Consider the following 16,017-nt stretch of genomic DNA (forward strand, 5'->3'; position numbering starts at 1 on the left):
GCCAACCAACAGGGCCTAGCCCGCAACAAAGGTTTTCCTGCTCGCGGCCGCACGGCTCAAACAGCTGGCCAACGACCTTTCTTCTCCGCTGACACAGCCGCATCATCACGGGTCGAACGGCCTACCAGCTTGGCTCTATGTTTTCGCCGTCCTACCTCAGATTCTGCAGCCATGCGACGGAAACCCCGACCTTGATCAGCCTGTTGTCCAGCCCATCGCAAAACCGGTCTCCATCGCCTTTGTCCACGCCCAGGACCAGTGTTGGCAATCAGAGTAGGTAAAAGTTCGCCATGTGGGTGAAAGCGAGCCTGATTTGGGAGAAAAGACAAGAAACCCAAGTCTTTATGTAGAGGAGTGCCCAGTCAACATGTCACATTCACTTTTGCCAGTTTGACGTGGCTTGTCCAAAATGACTGGTAGTCACTAGGCAGATCTAACCATAACCATGTTACCCGAATTCCACACGAGACCAATCGCTTTCACGTGTCGCCGTCTGTCATCACACGGTTAGCGACAGAAACATCGCAAGAAAACCACACTTCCGAGCTGTGGCTGGACGAGGTTGCGCTTTTAAGAAGATTGGCGTTGAAAATCGAGCACTGCAGACGGATACCGACGCCAGAAGAACCACGTGTGAGAAGAAAGGCTGAGACAGGAAAGACGCTGAGGGCTGTTGAATGACAGAAGAATCCCGGATGAACTTGAGAAGGGCAGACCTAGCAAGTCAGCATTCAGCTTGAGAGCCGCCTACAGATCGCGGAGGCAGATGTTCTGCAGAATAGTGGCAACGGCATTCTGTCTCGAACGACAAGCGGTCTGGACAGCGAGGGAGATGTCCGTGTCTTGAACTGCAGACAAACACCTATGCAGACGCCATGTCGGTGCCGTGTCGAAACAGCGTGACTGCGATGCAGGATGCAGGTCCCGTGCCAAACCATGGCTCGCAGACGGTCCTACCGTCTCAGCTGAAAAACAAAGGAACGCATCACGACTAATCTGACAGCGGTAACTGGAATAACTTGGGACGTACAGAGTCTGACCTTAGTGAGACTGAGTATAAGCCAAAGTGAAATTCCAACCGAGAACTTTCTGCTGTTCAACCGACTCGCAGCAGTTTGCCCCTGCACAGCGTCAGCAGCTCCAGAGGTTTCGAAGCTTGCGACTCCGTCCGACTTCGGGGACAGCGAGAGCATGGCGGTTTGCAAGGCAAGGATTTTTTCCGAGTGGCTGTCCGGATGGCGGGTCGAGGGGAAGAGAGCGGACCAAACGGGGAGCTAGGAGGTTGGCAGACGATGCCGGCACAACGGATCGCTGCACGCCTCCGGCAGTCTTGTCTCGAAAAACTTGAAGGGGGTTGAAGCGTTGGTTAGGAGTTGCAGACTTGTTGCCAGACGGAGCGACAGTCATGTTGCACGACAGCAGCCCCTGCGGACCAGTGTCTTGCAGGCGACTGACCGCCTCAACGAAATAGACGCAGAATAGTGGGGTTTTGACATGTCGTGCCCGTCAAAGGACTTGGGAACATGCTCTCGAACAGGCCAGATGTCGGATCAAAGAAAGCTCGGGGCTTGGTGGAAAGCGGATGGTGGACAAAGTTCTGCGGATGCTTCTCCCGCACGTAGCTCGCGAAAGGCAGCTTGGCGTGCATCGGCCTCGTGAGAATCATCCCACAGCCAGGGTTTGGTTCATTCAAAGTGGTCAGGAGCTCGTGGGGGAGGGGGTTGAAGGCGGCAATCTGGCTGTGCCGCTATCGAAGAAGGATTGCGATGTAATATCAACAGCCAACAGACTGGATGACGATTGGACAGACGGAAGAAATCAGAGTGCAAGCGGACGTGGAGGCGGAAGGAAGAAACACGGTTCATGACGGAGGATGAACGCAAAGAAGCAGCTCAAGTCAGCGTCGTGTTGGGTCCATTGGTTTAGCTGACATGTTCAACGACGCGGGCTGAGCTTTCACCAATCATAGCAAGAAGAGTTATCAGTCGCACCGCTCGCTTACTCGGTTCAAGGAGTTTACAATGGTGAGAGGATTCGAGATGCACATGGCGTCGACGATTGTTCCATGGCACATGGCGCAACGCAGCAAAGAGGAAGAAGAGGCCGGACTCGAGATTGCCAGTGGCATGCAGGGGTGGGTACAGTACAGTACAAGGCGGACGACGGAGAGTCGCAGCGGTGCAGAAGCGCCGATGATGTACCTAGGTTGCTCGAACTTGAATCGCGGAGCTGCTGTGTGAGGCGTGCAAAGGGTACACAGGGATGGTCCAAGGCAGTAAGGAAGACCAAAAGGACAAGCTGAGCAACCAAGACACGCGGGCCGGTGGGTCTGGCCTGATCCTCATGATCTTCGCCTCCGGCTTCCGTTGGAGCGGCCAGTGCTGAGAAGGGAGCGCGAGCCCAACAACGCGTTGGAATCAATAAAGAGGCTTGACAAGAGTGCAGAATTGAAGACGCAAACGACGGTCGACGATGCGGCAATGCAAGGACGGGCGTACCCATGACATAACACGCGGCCGGCCAGACTCGCAGCGCAGCGCAGTGCAGTGCAGCGGGCAAGCGCTGGCTGGCGGCACGTTTGCAGCTGGGCGCGTCGTAGTCAGCTCGACAGGCCGATGGAGGGACATTGTATCCAGCGAAGCCGTGTGACGGCGTGGATGCCGATGTCAGACGTCGACGACGAAGTGAGGGTTGCTGCGGATGCGCGTGGTGGTTGTCAAGACGAGGCCAAGCAAGCCGAGCAGTGCAAACACTCCAACTCCAGTCCACTCGAATCCCGCAGCGGCGGTTCTGGAGGCGGGCTCCGGCAGAGAGAGGGTCGCACCGATTGATCAGGGCACCGCAGGGCCTCGCTCCCGCTGGCTCCCGTCCACCATGGGGCTTGGCGCCGCCGTCGTCGTCAGGTCGTCACTCCAGGGCAGGACGGTGGTGAGAGTCAGCTGCTCAGCGACACGATGGCATTGAAACCAATTGACACGGCCTTGGTCACAGTCGAGCGTCATGAAGACGGGATGGCCGGCGTGGTGTTGAGCGTGAGTGTCGAGTGTATTTCTTATCTGTGCCTTGGCGCCTCCAGGCCGGGGGTCCAGGGTGCCAGGGTGTCAGGGCTCACCCAACGCCCGCGGCTTAGCGCAACTTGGGGGTGGAAGGAATGCCTCTGGGACGAAAGGAAAAGGGAGCAGACGCAGACAATGGAACCCGGGGCCCTGGCAGGCAGTCTGGTGCATTTAAAATAGCTCCGTGGCCGTTGACGTTTACCCTCTTGCTCGCTCTTGGCCCCCTCCCTTTTCCCGCCCGTCGCTTAAGCAGCCGTGCTTCCTTCCTTCCCTCCTGCTCCATCCATCCACCACCGCAAGGCCTCAGGCGGTGCCAGCCGCACTATCCCGTTTTCTGCCAACCCACAGACACAAAGCCATATCTTCCATTCGCCCTCCACCTCCACCTCCACCTCGACCTGCCTGCCTTTGTTCCTGTGCACCGCTCCCAGCGCCAATCTCTACCGTCCGCCTTTGTCTTCTCGAGCCCTCGGCTGATATCAAAAACACCCACCTCGCCCTCGTCTTGGTGATTCACACCTTTCACCAACTCCATCATGTCTGCCACCACGGGGCTGCCATATGTGCCGCTCCAGGCCTTTCCCACGGATGCGCCCGCCACTGGCGGCGACAGCCTGACCCAAGACCTCAATGTCTACTACAAGGTGACCATCCTCATGCTCTTGTTGCGCCGCCCTCCGGACTGACGCAAGTGAACAGGCCGGTGACATTTCCTGGATCCTCACTTCCACGGCCCTTGTCTTGTTGATGATTCCTGGTGTTGGGTATGTCTTCCTCTTTGATGACCCCAGACCGGGGCTCACATTGACCGCGCGCTAGTTTCTTCTACTCTGGTCTCGCTCGTCGCAAGTCGGCCCTCTCTCTGATCTGGCTCTCCATCATGGCCACGGCCGTCGTCTCGTTCCAGTGGTTCTTCTGGGGCTACTCGCTGTCCTTTTCTCACTCGGCCGGCAAGTACATTGGCGACCTCACCAACTTTGGCTTCAAGGATGTCCTCGGTGCCCCCTCCGTCGCGGCCACTGCAATCCCCGACCTTCTGTTTGCCATCTACCAGGGCATGTTCGCTGCCATCACGTAAGTCCAATGGCTCCAATTTTGGAACTTATTTTGAAGCTGACCCGACATCCCAGTGTGGCCCTCGCCGTTGGTGCCGTTGCGGAACGCGGCCGCATGCTGCCTTGTGTCATCTACATGTTCGTCTGGTCCACCATCATCTACGACCCCATCGCTTGCTGGACTTGGAACCCCAATGGCTGGGGTGCGTCCATGGGCAGTATCGACTTTGCTGGCGGCACTCCCGTGCACATTGCCTCTGGTTGCGCAGCCTTGGCCTACTCCTACATGCTCGGAAAGCGTCGCGGTCACGGTACCCAGGAGCTCAACTACCGTCCTCACAACGTCACCCACATTGTAATTGGCACCGTCTTCCTCTGGGTTGGTTGGTTCGGCTTCAACGCTGGTTCGGCCGGCGCTGCGAACCTCCGTGCTGTCATGGCTGCCGTCGTCACCAACCTTGCAGCTTGCGTCGGTGGTATCACCTGGTGCTTGATTGACTACCGCCTCGAAAAGAAGTGGTCGACCGTCGGCTTCTGCTCTGGTGTCATCGCCGGTCTTGTTGCCATCACTCCTGGTTCCGGTTTCGTTCCCGCTTGGGCCGCTGTTGTTTTCGGCATCGTTGGAGGCGCTTTCTGCAACTACGCCACGAAGCTCAAGTATTTCCTCCGCGCTGACGACGCCCTCGACATTTTCGCCGTCCACGGTGTCGGTGGATTCGTTGGCAACATTTTGACCGCCTTCTTCGCTGCGTAAGTTGACCCATTTCCAAGCTCTTGCGCACACTAACTCTCTCAGTGACTACATTGCCCATCTCGATGGCACCACGGAGATTGACGGCGGCTGGATTAACCACCACTGGGTTCAGCTTGGCTACCAGCTGGCTGACTCAATCGCCGGCGCAGCCTACTCATTCGGCGGTACATGCATTATCCTCGGCGCCCTGGGCTTCCTTGGCAACTACGTTTCGATCTTCCGCCTTCGCGTCTCCGAGGAAGAGGAAGTCCTGGGCATCGATGACTGCGAGATTGGTGAATTTGCCTACGACTACGTCGAGGTCAGCCGTGAAGCCAAGGTCCCTGAGGACATTAGCGACACTGCTTCTCACCATTCCATGATGCGGACCGCCAGCCACGAGGGCCACGAAAAGACTCATGACTCGATGGGCTTTGAAAACCACTCTTCATAAGAAGCCTCGGGATTTGTTTCACGGCCTTGGTTATTTGGCCATGACGGAGTTCGGGCTGCTGGGATGTGTAGATAGAAGTTGAAAAGGCTATTGCCCATGCGGCGGTTTTTGATGCGCGATACCCCTGTAATTACCCATCTGCTCCTCTTGGTTCGCTCAGCTTCGGCTGTGACGGTGCGGGCGGGAAAGATCATGATGGGGTCGGAACGGTTTCCTTTGACTCGTAGTTCGGATAGCAAAATTTTCTTTTCTCACCATCCTGAACGTCGAATGAGGTGTCGTTGAGCGCTTCGTCCCGGGCCTGATCCGTCTGCCACGTGTGTTGGGATGTGCAGGTGGGGATTTTCAGTTTGGCCTTGGAGGCCAAGTTCGTATCGATAAGACTGCCAAGACTGCGCCAACGTGACGTACTTTGAGCTCCGCAGCGACTGCAGTCCGTTCCCACCAAAACCTCTTCGACTCTGTGCATGCAAGAATCGCACCCCGCCCTAACCTTTCCGGAAATCATACCAAAACTCTCTGTCGACCAGGGGCTGCGCGCAGGAGCTAGCCCAAATCACGATGCCTGCGCCTGGACTCCAAGACCTGGGCGCAAAATCCGACGAACACCCTGAGCAGCAAGCCTCATTCCCGCAGACCCAGGAGGAGATTGACAACGACCCACGCGTCTCGTGGTCAATCTCTGGCAACAAATACATCCTCGAGGAAGAAAATGGCACGGAATGGGCATACGACCCTAAGCTTCAAAGATGGATCCCATCGGTAGGCTGAAGCCCTTCTCCCTCGTCGCAAACCGTGAAAAACATCCATGGCGCTGGTTTCTGGCTTTCTTTTTGGCGAATACTCCAACGATGTCTCGAGGCTCCCGTATTGACTGGTTCCGATCGTGTGCAAACAGCTTGACGAGGACGATCTTGCCAGACAAAGTGAAGCTTATGCGGTCCCCGGTGTCGACCAGCAAAGCACAGCGGACGCCTTCGACGACTTTGAGCAAAACGTGAGGGCGGAGCCTGGCGACGCGGACAAGAAGACAAAGACTGCGCGCCCCAAGAGGAAGCGTGAAAAGGAGGAGAAGCGTCCTGTAAGGTTGCCCACTCCACTCTCCGTGTCTTTGGCTGAACCTTGTAGGCCCAAAATACTGCGGTATACGCGACCTCGATCCCTCTCGATGCGACTGCCGAAGAAATCGAAGAAGTCTTCGGCAAATATGGAATGATTGCCGAAGCTCTGGAAGACGGCAAGAAGCGCGTCAAGCTCTACACGGATGACAATGGCAACTTCAAGGGAGACGCCCTCATCATCTACTACCGCCCTGAATCGGTCGAATTGGCCATCTCCATGCTGGATGATAGCGAGTTCCGCTTTGGAACCAAGGGCCCCAACGGCAACATGCGCGTCCAAGTGGCAGACTCGTCTTACAAGAAGCAGAAAGACGATGACAAGAAGCAACACTTTGAAAGCCGCACCCACTACGATCGCGAAAAGTTTGCCAAGAAGTTGAAACGTCACAAGGAGAGGATGGAAAAGTGAGTGTCAAACGGCTTGACGGCTGCACAAATGCTTACACGCGGGTAGGAGGATCGGCGAATGGAGCAGTGAGGAAGAAGAGGAACGTACGCGTTGGGAGAAGAATGTCGTCCTGAAGCACATGTTCACTTTGGCGGAGCTCGAGGTATGGATCCGTCGAGTCCTCGGCCCATCGACATCGGCTAAGCCCCATCGCAGGAAGACAAGGACGCCTTTGACGAAATCCACGAGGACATCCAGGAAGAAGCATCCAAGTACGGAGAAGTCACAAAGGTCAAGATTTGCGACAAGGAAGTGGACGGCGTCGTCATTGTGCAGTTCAACGACTTTGACGCGGCCGAACGCTGTGCCGCAGCTTTCAACGGCCGCTCCTTCGACGGCCGCACAGTCGTTGCGTACATTTCGCAGCAACGAGAGAATTTCAAGGCAAAGAGCTTGGAGGAGCGCACGGGCAAGTCGGAGGAGGCGCGTATCGACGAGTTCACGACCAAGTTGGAGAAGGGCGAGCTGGCAAAGAACATTGACGGCGGCGAGCTTCCTCCTCTCTCGGACGCTGCCGCCGAAGGAGAGGCTTCCAAGGGAACGCCTGGTGCCGTTGCCCCTTGACCACGCTTCTCGATCACTTCGATCTTGGACAGCAAGCATAGCATATGAGCGCTTTTACACTGCCAAAGCCCCAATCGTCGTTGGCGGGAGGCATGAATACCTCGAGCGCCACCATGACCAGCATGGGTGACGGCTATCACGCTTGTCGTTGGAGTCAAGCAACGAGAACGCTAGTTTCTCGGTTGGGTACCTCTGGCAGACAGACGAGGACTTGGTCTTCAAAGTGAAGCCAGTTGACGGGGGAAAATTCAAGAGAGAAAACAAATCTAAATCAACAAATCCTCCTTCAACACTGGCCAATCAATATCTTGACTGTGGAAGAAGAGACGATGCTAGCGCTCAGATGTCCCGCCCGTATCCCTTGGTTGAAGCAGGCATGACAGACAGACACACAGGGCCCGCATTCGTCCACAAGATCTCCCATCTTCTCAATCGCAGGATACATCCAACGGACGCTCCCACGCACTCACCCCCTATCTAGTCCATCATCGCGCGTTCGCGCAACGAAGCAGGCAGCGCAGGGAAGGCAGACAGACAGACAAGCTCCCATTCGCTCCCGCAGAGTGTCACCCCCCATCCGCCACCCACGCGCCGACCCTTCCTCCCTCCCTCCCGCCCTGCCGCCCTGCCGCCCCATCTATCCATCTATCCACTCATTGACGACCAAGTACACTTGGGGGGCGTATCCCTACCTACCAACAAACCAATCAACCACGCTCACCCCTACTTTATCATTCGCCCGCCCGCCCGCTCTTCCAAAAGCAAAATCCACGCACGCGTACACACACGGCGCGTAGTAGATGTATGTGCTGGACGTGTCTGTCTGGCAAGCCAATCGACATCGATTGATGTTGAAACGGGACAGCGGCACGCGTGGGTTACAAGAGAGGGAGGTGAGGGGAGGGGAGGGATGAGGCGTGTCTCTGACTGGTTGGCTCATGCCGCAACGCACGCACACGACTGCCTGGAGACCGAAAAAGAAAACATTCCAACAAGCATTGAACGTTGAGCGCGTCACAGTAGAGCCCCTGTGGATGTGAGGTTTCGAGTCCGGCTTTGTGTGTTGTATGGGAGAGAGGGATCGAAAACAGACGAAGTGCTGGCTTTTTGGATCAATGTGAGTTCATTGTCCTTCTGCAGCTGAATCTGTTTGAAAGAGGGCGAGAGAGGAGAAAGGAAAAGGAAAGATGGTGTGGTGCATTCGTGAATTCAATGATTCTCGTACTGAACTTGACAAGAGATCAAAACCCAGAGCGCCTGGCTAAATGCGATGAAATACCAAACTCCCGTCCATCAAACAGTCCATTCCCAATCTCATACCCATTTTCGGCTCGCACTCCACGACTCAACCCCCACTCGCCCCCCTCACGGACAGAACAACACCATATTCCTCGCCGCCTTACTAACACTCCTGTCGCGATTCCTGCCCCTGAGCCAATCCCCACTAATAGTGCGCCGCCGCCTCCTCTTCTCCTCTCCATCGCCTTCTCCCTCACTCTTATCGCCCTCTCCTCTCCTCTCCACCGTCAGGTGCACATTTGCATTTGCACTCGCACTGCCCGCGCGCTCATTGCCACCGCCACTACCACTTGCGCCCGTCTCCCCATTCTCGGCCTGGGCGAGTACCAAGCTTGTCGTGCTCGCACTCGCGCCAGCGCTGTTGCCGCCGCCCGCGTAGTACCGTCCGGCGCCGGCGACTAGGTTGACCGAGCTGCGCGAGGCCGAGCGGGAGCGCGCGCGCGCTTGCGCCCACTCGCGCGCGGCCACCTGCTCGGACAGGCGGTGCGCGTCGAACGTGCTGAGGCGCTTGTGGTGTTTGGCAGTCCTGGCGTTGTGAATGCCGCCATTGTTGCTCTGGCGGTTGTTGTTGTTGGTCGAAGAAGCGGAAGAGGAAGACGACGACGAAGAGGCGCCAGAGCCGTGGCTGCCGTTGCTGGACGTGCTGTCGCGGCCGGTGCTGTGGCTGCGGCTGTGACGGTTATGGACAACGGCGGTGGCGGTGGCGGGCGCGGGCGCGATTTGCTGCAGAGGGTTGAGGTGCAGTTGGATGTGGAGGGGGTTGGAGAGGGTGCGGCGGCGCGTGGAGCCCGCCCGGACGGTGCTGCCTGGCATCGACTGTCTCTTGGACGCCGTGCTGCTGCTGTCGTTGCTGGAGCCGAGGTAGGCGGCCATGGGAACGGGTAGCGCCAGTGTTGAGCGATTGCCGCGGTTGCCAGGGCGCAGCGATGGCGGGAGGTGTGATGTGTTTGACGCCATCGAAGCGCTGGTCGTCGTGGGAGGAGTCGGGGGCGCGGCGGCCGTCGTGTTGACGGAGCACGACGACGACGAAGGAGAAGAGTAGAAGGACGAGGGCGTGATGGGCGGGGAAGGAAGCGTTGATGGCACCAACTTCGGAGACTCTTCCTTCGCCTCCTTGTTCTCAGGCTCTTTGTGATGTTGCGGCTCGTCGTGGCTCTCGACGACAGGCGTGTGAGGCTGGATGCAGATGGAAGGGGGCAGCGGAGGTGGTAGCGACGAAGTCATAATCTTCTGCGATGTCGACGCCGAGCGCGTGCTTGGTCGCGAGTCCGTAGTGCTGGAGTTGGGGCCTGACGAGGTGGCCGTGCACGTCGTGATGCTGTGGAGGCTACCGTGCTTGCTGACCAGGGGGCTAGGGGGACTGGGTTGGCGTTCGATTTGGAGCGGTACGAGGCCGGTCGAGCTGAGGCAGTGGTTCGAGGTAAAGCCGGGGTCGTTGTAGGTGATATAGGCGATGACATTTTCCCCTGCGGATTGGGCGTGCCGGTGTGGGTCAGGTGCGACAGTCGTCCTGACGTTGCCATCATCCACGTCTCTAAGAAGAGGAGTGAGAGTCTGAGTGCTTCCCTGCCCGACGTTGGAGGCTCTGTTCATTTTGAGCTGTGATTCCGTCGCCCTGTTGTTGTTCAAAAGCTTGGATTGTTCGTTTTGAGCGGCAATCGCCAAATCTGCTGGTGCTTGGGTCGTACGTTCCCAGGCGAATGATGGAAGGTTTGCAGTCGACATGGCCTTGTTGCCAGTATCGTGGTTTTGGTACGGGTTGTTCTTTTCAAAGTCGTTGCTCTTTGTTCTGCGGAGGCCTCTCTTCTTGAGCATGAATCCGAAGACGGACATGAGGAGAATGAGTCCGAGGGTGCCGAATATAGCCGCAGTGACGATGGTGATAATGTGGGTACTGGAGGCCGAAGAGCTTGCGGAAGATGTCGTGGATGATGTGGCGCTGCTTGTTTGTGATGAAGACGTTGTGGTGTCCTGGGCCATAACCGAAATAAGAACACTTCCGGGGTAATGGGGGACCTTATGAACTAACAAATGAGATGAGTAGTACAGGGGTAGCCTTAAAGCCTCTGCACTGGTCCTTGCGGTTGGTGGAGTAGTCTAGAGAATAGATGACATGGCAAAAGACGTGATGTCTGGCGCAGCTTTGTACGCGTGCAGTCTTTCTGTTCGGAGTAAAAATAGCCGCTTTTGTCGAAAAGGACCCCAACTTTACATGGCGATCTTTGACAACGCGGAGGTAGACGTAGAGCCGCAGTGGACGTTTGGTGTGGCGTGCGTCCAGCGGCCCCCACCGAAAGGAACACCCCTCACAATCCTTTGTGGTCGTTGCTTTGAGGTGATTGGACCGTGGTGACGAAAGAGGAAAATGCGTAAACAGCTTTCAGAAAACAAGATGTGGTCCGGGTGAGAAACAAGAAGCGCCATGGCGACATCCACCCCCAACACAGGGTGCCTGATTCGGCTTCAGCCTTGCCATATTGCGCTTGGGTTACCTTGATGCATAATCCATTTCCAGTCAATTCTTGAGTTGGTCATAATGCCTGGAGCTGGCATAAGGACTGCTTGTCATCTTCTCCTGACGCCCAGTTCTAATGACTACATCTTGTGCGCGTTGAATGCTGCGCCCTGGGAAAAGAGTGCGTGGAAGTCAGGCGGTGGATCGATTTGCGGACAGCAGAGCACGCGCAGGGAGGGCGACGTGGTAGGAGCTTTTGGGTGGAGTAGCAGGGGCTGTGCATCATCACTGCCTGTTTTGGAACGCGTGTGCTCGGTCCCGGATCCGACAGGGAGAAGAAGACGTCAAGCACAAGCCAAACCAACAGGCAGCGTCTCCGTCCCAAGAATATTGGCGAGCATCATTACCACCCCGTTACTGAATTGGCGCGTGCCGAATCCTTCCGCCCTGCAGCCAAAAGGCGTCACGAAATGTGGTCGACAAAAGACGTGAGGAGGCTGTGGAAGGAGGCTTTCTTCCTCCAACCACGGGCCTCATCATCTAGGTGACGAGTTTCGATAAACCTGAAACACATTTGAGCTCAAGCTCAAGTCGGACGTCTTGGCAGGCGGCCGCAGTGTCGTCGACAAGATCCCAGAAAACATCTCCGCAGTCAGACCGCGATGATCTCCGGAAATTTGGCGCCGACCGACTCGAAATTTGCATCCTTTTCCCACCGCCATTCCCAACTCGGTATTTTTAGGTAGATGTGGTCCAAGTCTGGTGATCGTCTTCCAGAAGGTGGTGTTGGTCGTGGGGGTCGAATTCATCCCCTTGTTGTTCTCCTCCTCTTTCAGCAAACCCAAACTCCCTTGGTCCGAATGCGCGATGTTCAGATGGGCTTGCGCGTAATGTGCTAGCGCAAGACTACCGCCGAGATGTCAGAGTTCTCTTGGTTGCCTTTGCTCGTATGTACACATCACCCGTTGACGCGGCGCGTCCACAGCTCAGTCCACTTCATCGTCGGCAACCATGCGCGGTGCGCGACATTCAGCGCTGCGCCTTCATCTCTGCCAGCATCCCGCCATTTCCAAAATTTTCCATATTTCTCTTCAAACAAGCCTTTCGATTCAGCAGACAATAATCTCGTCCGAGCAGAGAAAGACGCGCCACAGTGGCGCTGCAGCTGACTGCCTACGCTTTTACGGTGCTGACCAACCACGTGGGAGGAGCGAGAGAGTACATGGCGCAGCCAGAGAGCATGTTGCCAGAAGCCGCTGGCGGGTTCGCCTCTGCGCTCTGTTCCTTTGCGTTTAAGACGCTGTAGCTGGAAAACCTGCGTTGCGTCAGCCTTGCAGCAGCCCTATCCAAAGCACGTACATAGGTCATCGTCCACTCAAACGCATTTTTGTTGCTCATCTTTTTCCTCAGCCCTGAATTTATTTGCAAAGAAAACGCCCGGCACCAGCCCTTCGAGGTGAGACTCGAGCACAGTCACAGTTGCCGCTATTGTTCACGTCGTGTTTAGCAGGACGCTGACCATCCGGATGAAGCCGACTTTGAGCAGGCCGGCGGTGCCTGACATGACTCACCGCCTGAGCCACTCTGTCGTATACATCGTGTCAGCATCTGTAAGGGCGTAGGCGCGGTGGTGGTGTCGATGCAAGAGCGGAGCAGAGAGAACGGGAGTTGACAGGCAGCGTTTGGCACCCCTCGGGCCCGCGGGAACAGGCAGGGGGGTTAGCGGGCCGGTCCAAGGAAGTAAGTCCTGGCCGGCTGTCGCCCGCGGCTCCGGGCCAACAATCGGCCGGCCGAAAAACGACTATATATTCCTCGCCAACCCTCCCCCCAACCTATCCTTTTTCTTTCTCTATCAGTAGGTTATGATTAACATCATATACCATCGAGGCTCCGCTACGGCGGCTTGCTGAGGGTCAGTCGTTCAAATGGCTTTTCTTCCGTTCCCGGCCTCGTTGAGAAAAGGCGTCCGTCTTTCCTACCAGCCGCGCAGCTATTTCCGATAGCTCGTGGCTGTGGGATGGCCGCTACATGCCATTTTGACCGCTTTGTGGCATTTTTTTATTTTTCTTCGTTTGGGGGCCCCTTGCTCCCACTCCGACAGTCTGGCGCTCGCTTCTCCGCTCAGGCGGTGCTGTAAGCACTCATCAACGTTTGTGAGGGTTCTGTGCTTCTCGTGCTGTTGCGGCGGCATTGTCGCAGAGTTTTCGCGGTGCCAAAATTGTTGCGTCAGCCTCAACGCCTCGACATAGTTTTGGTCTTGGATGTGACTGCAATCTACCCATGTTTATGACACGTCTCGCTGTTCTTGACCGCATGTCGCTGTGTTGACGAGCCCGGCGCAGTGCGTGGCAAAGAAGTGACTCCCTAAATCTACCCGCAGCGGTCAACGACAACCCTCTGGATCCAGACATGGCGCAAGGAGCATCATTTTTGTTTCTCTCTCCGCACCAACTACGTTTTTGAGACTCGTCGGCCTTGCTTAGCGCATCGGCTACGGTTGTGCTTGAAGCAGTTTTGGCAGCTCTACATGCTGCTGAGCCGTTCAGTCACTCATCACTTGAGGCCACAAAAATTTCGAGCGCTGATTGCTGTTTCATTTGCTATCTGTGATGATACTGCGCAACCAATTGAATGGCTACGAAGATGGCCGAGAGCCCAAATGAGCACAACAGACCCATGCCGAAAATGACCTTAGTAAAGGCGGCGGGGAGGAGACATGGTAGCCTTGATGGTCAGGCTACCAACGTTCTGCCAGCCCTTCTTCAACAGGGAGACGAGGTAGTTGATGGCAAGCATGATGTTACCAATCAGCTCGTCCTCGGTCATGCCAACGTTGCCGACGGCGACACCCATGCAGAGAACCTTCTTGAGCTGGAACTTGACGGTGGACTTGACCTCGGTGATCTTGTCGCCCAAGTTCTCGGAGTGAGAGACGGGGGTAGGGAACTTGCCGGCTGTTTCGCTCGTTAGCAAAGCCTCTCACAATGCTCACGCTACCGAGGTTCTTACCCTTGGAAAGACCAGGACCCAAGAGACGGGGGATCTGCTTGATCAGAGTGTCGGAGGCGATGAAAGCATCGTACTTCTTCGCGAGCTTCTTGATCAGCTTCTTGTTCTTGTTGAGCTTCTTCAAGTCCCTTTCGAATTGTCAGAACATCTTCTCCAAAATTGTATCCAGGATCCTTACTCGGCGCTCATGGCGTCAACACCGCCGTGCTTGGCACGGTCAATGTCGTGCTGGTCACCGAGAATGCAGATGGCCATGCCCGGGCGGGGGACCTTGGGCAGCTTGACGGTGCCGGAGAAACGCTTGTCACGCTGGGGGTCATAGTTCTTGAGGCCGATCTGGAGCTCGACGGTCTCGAGGAAGTTGCGCTTCTTCTCCTGTTGGGCTGTCAGCGGTGCACGGCAGAGTCTGGCGACGATTTTGACGCACCTCGTTGGAGTAAGCGAGCAGCTCCTTGACGTTGCTGCGCACGCCGGCGACGGTGATCTTGGACATATTGAATCCGTCTTCCTAAGAACCTGTTGATTCCTTCGGTGTGGTTTGGCGCAGCCGTTCGTGGTTGGAGAGAAAAAGTCGGTCGTCAGGTCGCCGCTTGATTCATTTCCAGGGCGCGACGTGCGTGGTCTGTGCGCCGACTTTCTTTCTAAGCGAGCGCTAACCCCGATTGGTGCACTAGCGCATTTTGCGGGAAAGAAGCAAGATGTTGGGTTACTTTTAAACTTTCAACGTCGCTCGTCGTCTCCTCCTGCGACTCTGTGCTCGTGCCTGGCTGTGGCATCGCCTCTCAGACTTTTGATTCCGACCACTTGCGACCATGTTTTCCTACGTCCTCGCTCGACCTGAAATACTCTCAACCCAAAATGCTGACACTTCCAAGACCATTCCCAACACCTTAGGATGATTTGCGATTCACCGAAGAAGCCCTCGCCTGATACTCCATGTGGGTAGCAAGCTTCCGTGGAGGCTCCTGTTGTGCGTAGATTCCGGCTCTGTCCTGAGGACTCGATTCGTACCACTCTTCGCGGACCACACGAAACCCGCTTCTCTCGTAAAGCGAGCGAGCGGCGTCATTGTCCGCATCGACGACAAGCGTGAACCTGACGTCTTTTCCCACTTGAGATCTGATGGTCCAGATGGCATGTTCAAGGAGCGTCCGACCGACGCCCATTCTTTGCGTCGCGGGCTTGACAAACATGCCGGCCAAGCGAAACCTCCGCACCGGCAAAGCATCGCCAGCTTGGTCCTCGGATTCTGTGGACGATGAGGCCTTGGACGGCGAATTTTCCGAGTCGTCGCCTATTTCGAAGAGCACAAGATGCCCCAGCCAATCGCCAGCGAGAATGGCAGACATGTCCAGGTTCCCTCTCTTCCCAGGATCTCTGGATTCCAACGTGGCAACTGCGACAAAAGTCGTCGCTTGGGTATCTTTTAGGCGATTCTCCCACGTCTCAAAGGCAAACTGCACCTCTTTCTCGTACGTGGACGAAAAGGCCTGGGGCGAGTTTTGCAAGGCCATGAGACGAAAGGTCTTCTGTCGCTCCACCAAATCCTTCCAAATGGACGGATCTGGGCAGTTGCGGGGAAGGGCGAAGATGCGATAGCCTCGCGGTGGGTGTGCTTCTGCCATTGGCTTTGCAAGGGTCTGGGTGGAGGCGGTGAGACCAGCAACTGATTCTGGGCACGTTTCGGTCAAGTGAATCCTTGGCCGTCTTTCCACAAGTCTTCAAAGTCGAGCTTGTCTCAGAGATGAGGTCAGTGGAAGGCTGATCGGAGCGGAAAAATGTCAAATCAAGGTAACGGTCGGTGGTTGGTGTTTGTGGGTTGC

At 56.2% G+C, this 16,017-nt stretch overlaps 6 protein-coding genes across 6 annotated transcripts; 2 read left to right on the forward strand and 4 right to left on the reverse strand.

The window, feature by feature from the left end:
• Window positions 1-1,838: 1,838 nt before the first annotated feature.
• On the reverse strand, window positions 1,839-2,728 carry J3D65DRAFT_396923 (uncharacterized protein). Its single transcript, XM_066795891.1, has one exon. The coding sequence runs from the start codon at window positions 2,500-2,502 to the stop codon at window positions 2,017-2,019; it is 486 nt and encodes a 161-aa protein (XP_066654371.1). The 5' UTR covers window positions 2,503-2,728; the 3' UTR covers window positions 1,839-2,016.
• Window positions 2,729-3,278: 550 nt separating this feature from the next.
• Window positions 3,279-5,687, forward strand: J3D65DRAFT_626904 (ammonium transporter AmtB-like domain-containing protein). Its single transcript, XM_066800480.1, has 5 exons — window positions 3,279-3,700; window positions 3,756-3,820; window positions 3,876-4,130; window positions 4,187-4,861; window positions 4,908-5,687. Exons 1-5 carry the CDS (start codon window positions 3,593-3,595, stop codon window positions 5,296-5,298), a joined length of 1,494 nt encoding a protein of 497 aa, XP_066654372.1. The 5' UTR covers window positions 3,279-3,592; the 3' UTR covers window positions 5,299-5,687.
• Window positions 5,688-5,859: 172 nt separating this feature from the next.
• On the forward strand, window positions 5,860-7,431 carry J3D65DRAFT_668417 (nuclear mRNA splicing factor-associated protein; the record flags this gene model as incomplete). Its single annotated transcript, XM_066803116.1, has 5 exons — window positions 5,860-6,060; window positions 6,197-6,379; window positions 6,427-6,824; window positions 6,874-6,970; window positions 7,024-7,431. The coding sequence occupies 5 exons, from the start codon at window positions 5,860-5,862 to the stop codon at window positions 7,429-7,431; spliced, it is 1,287 nt and encodes a 428-aa protein (XP_066654373.1).
• A 1,365-nt stretch (window positions 7,432-8,796) lies between these two features.
• J3D65DRAFT_668418 (uncharacterized protein) lies at window positions 8,797-10,710 on the reverse strand (the record flags this gene model as incomplete). The annotated part of the gene is made up of 1 exon (XM_066803117.1): window positions 8,797-10,710. One exon carries the CDS (start codon window positions 10,708-10,710, stop codon window positions 8,797-8,799), a length of 1,914 nt encoding a protein of 637 aa, XP_066654374.1.
• Window positions 10,711-13,759: 3,049 nt separating this feature from the next.
• On the reverse strand, window positions 13,760-14,748 carry J3D65DRAFT_626926 (60S ribosomal protein uL1). The gene is made up of 4 exons (XM_066800481.1): window positions 14,622-14,748; window positions 14,373-14,569; window positions 14,195-14,322; window positions 13,760-14,139 (listed from the first exon to the last, which is right to left on the reverse strand). Exons 1-4 carry the CDS (start codon window positions 14,685-14,687, stop codon window positions 13,877-13,879), a joined length of 654 nt encoding a protein of 217 aa, XP_066654375.1. The 5' UTR covers window positions 14,688-14,748; the 3' UTR covers window positions 13,760-13,876.
• J3D65DRAFT_626929 (uncharacterized protein) lies at window positions 14,749-15,997 on the reverse strand. The gene has a single exon (XM_066800482.1). It carries the CDS (start codon window positions 15,817-15,819, stop codon window positions 15,085-15,087), a length of 735 nt encoding a protein of 244 aa, XP_066654376.1. The 5' UTR covers window positions 15,820-15,997; the 3' UTR covers window positions 14,749-15,084.
• Window positions 15,998-16,017: the final 20 nt, after the last annotated feature.

Source organism: Phyllosticta citribraziliensis, assembly GCF_038025025.1.
Source record: "Phyllosticta citribraziliensis strain CPC 17464 chromosome Unknown J3D65scaffold_7, whole genome shotgun sequence".
NCBI lineage: Eukaryota > Fungi > Ascomycota > Dothideomycetes > Botryosphaeriales > Phyllostictaceae > Phyllosticta > Phyllosticta citribraziliensis.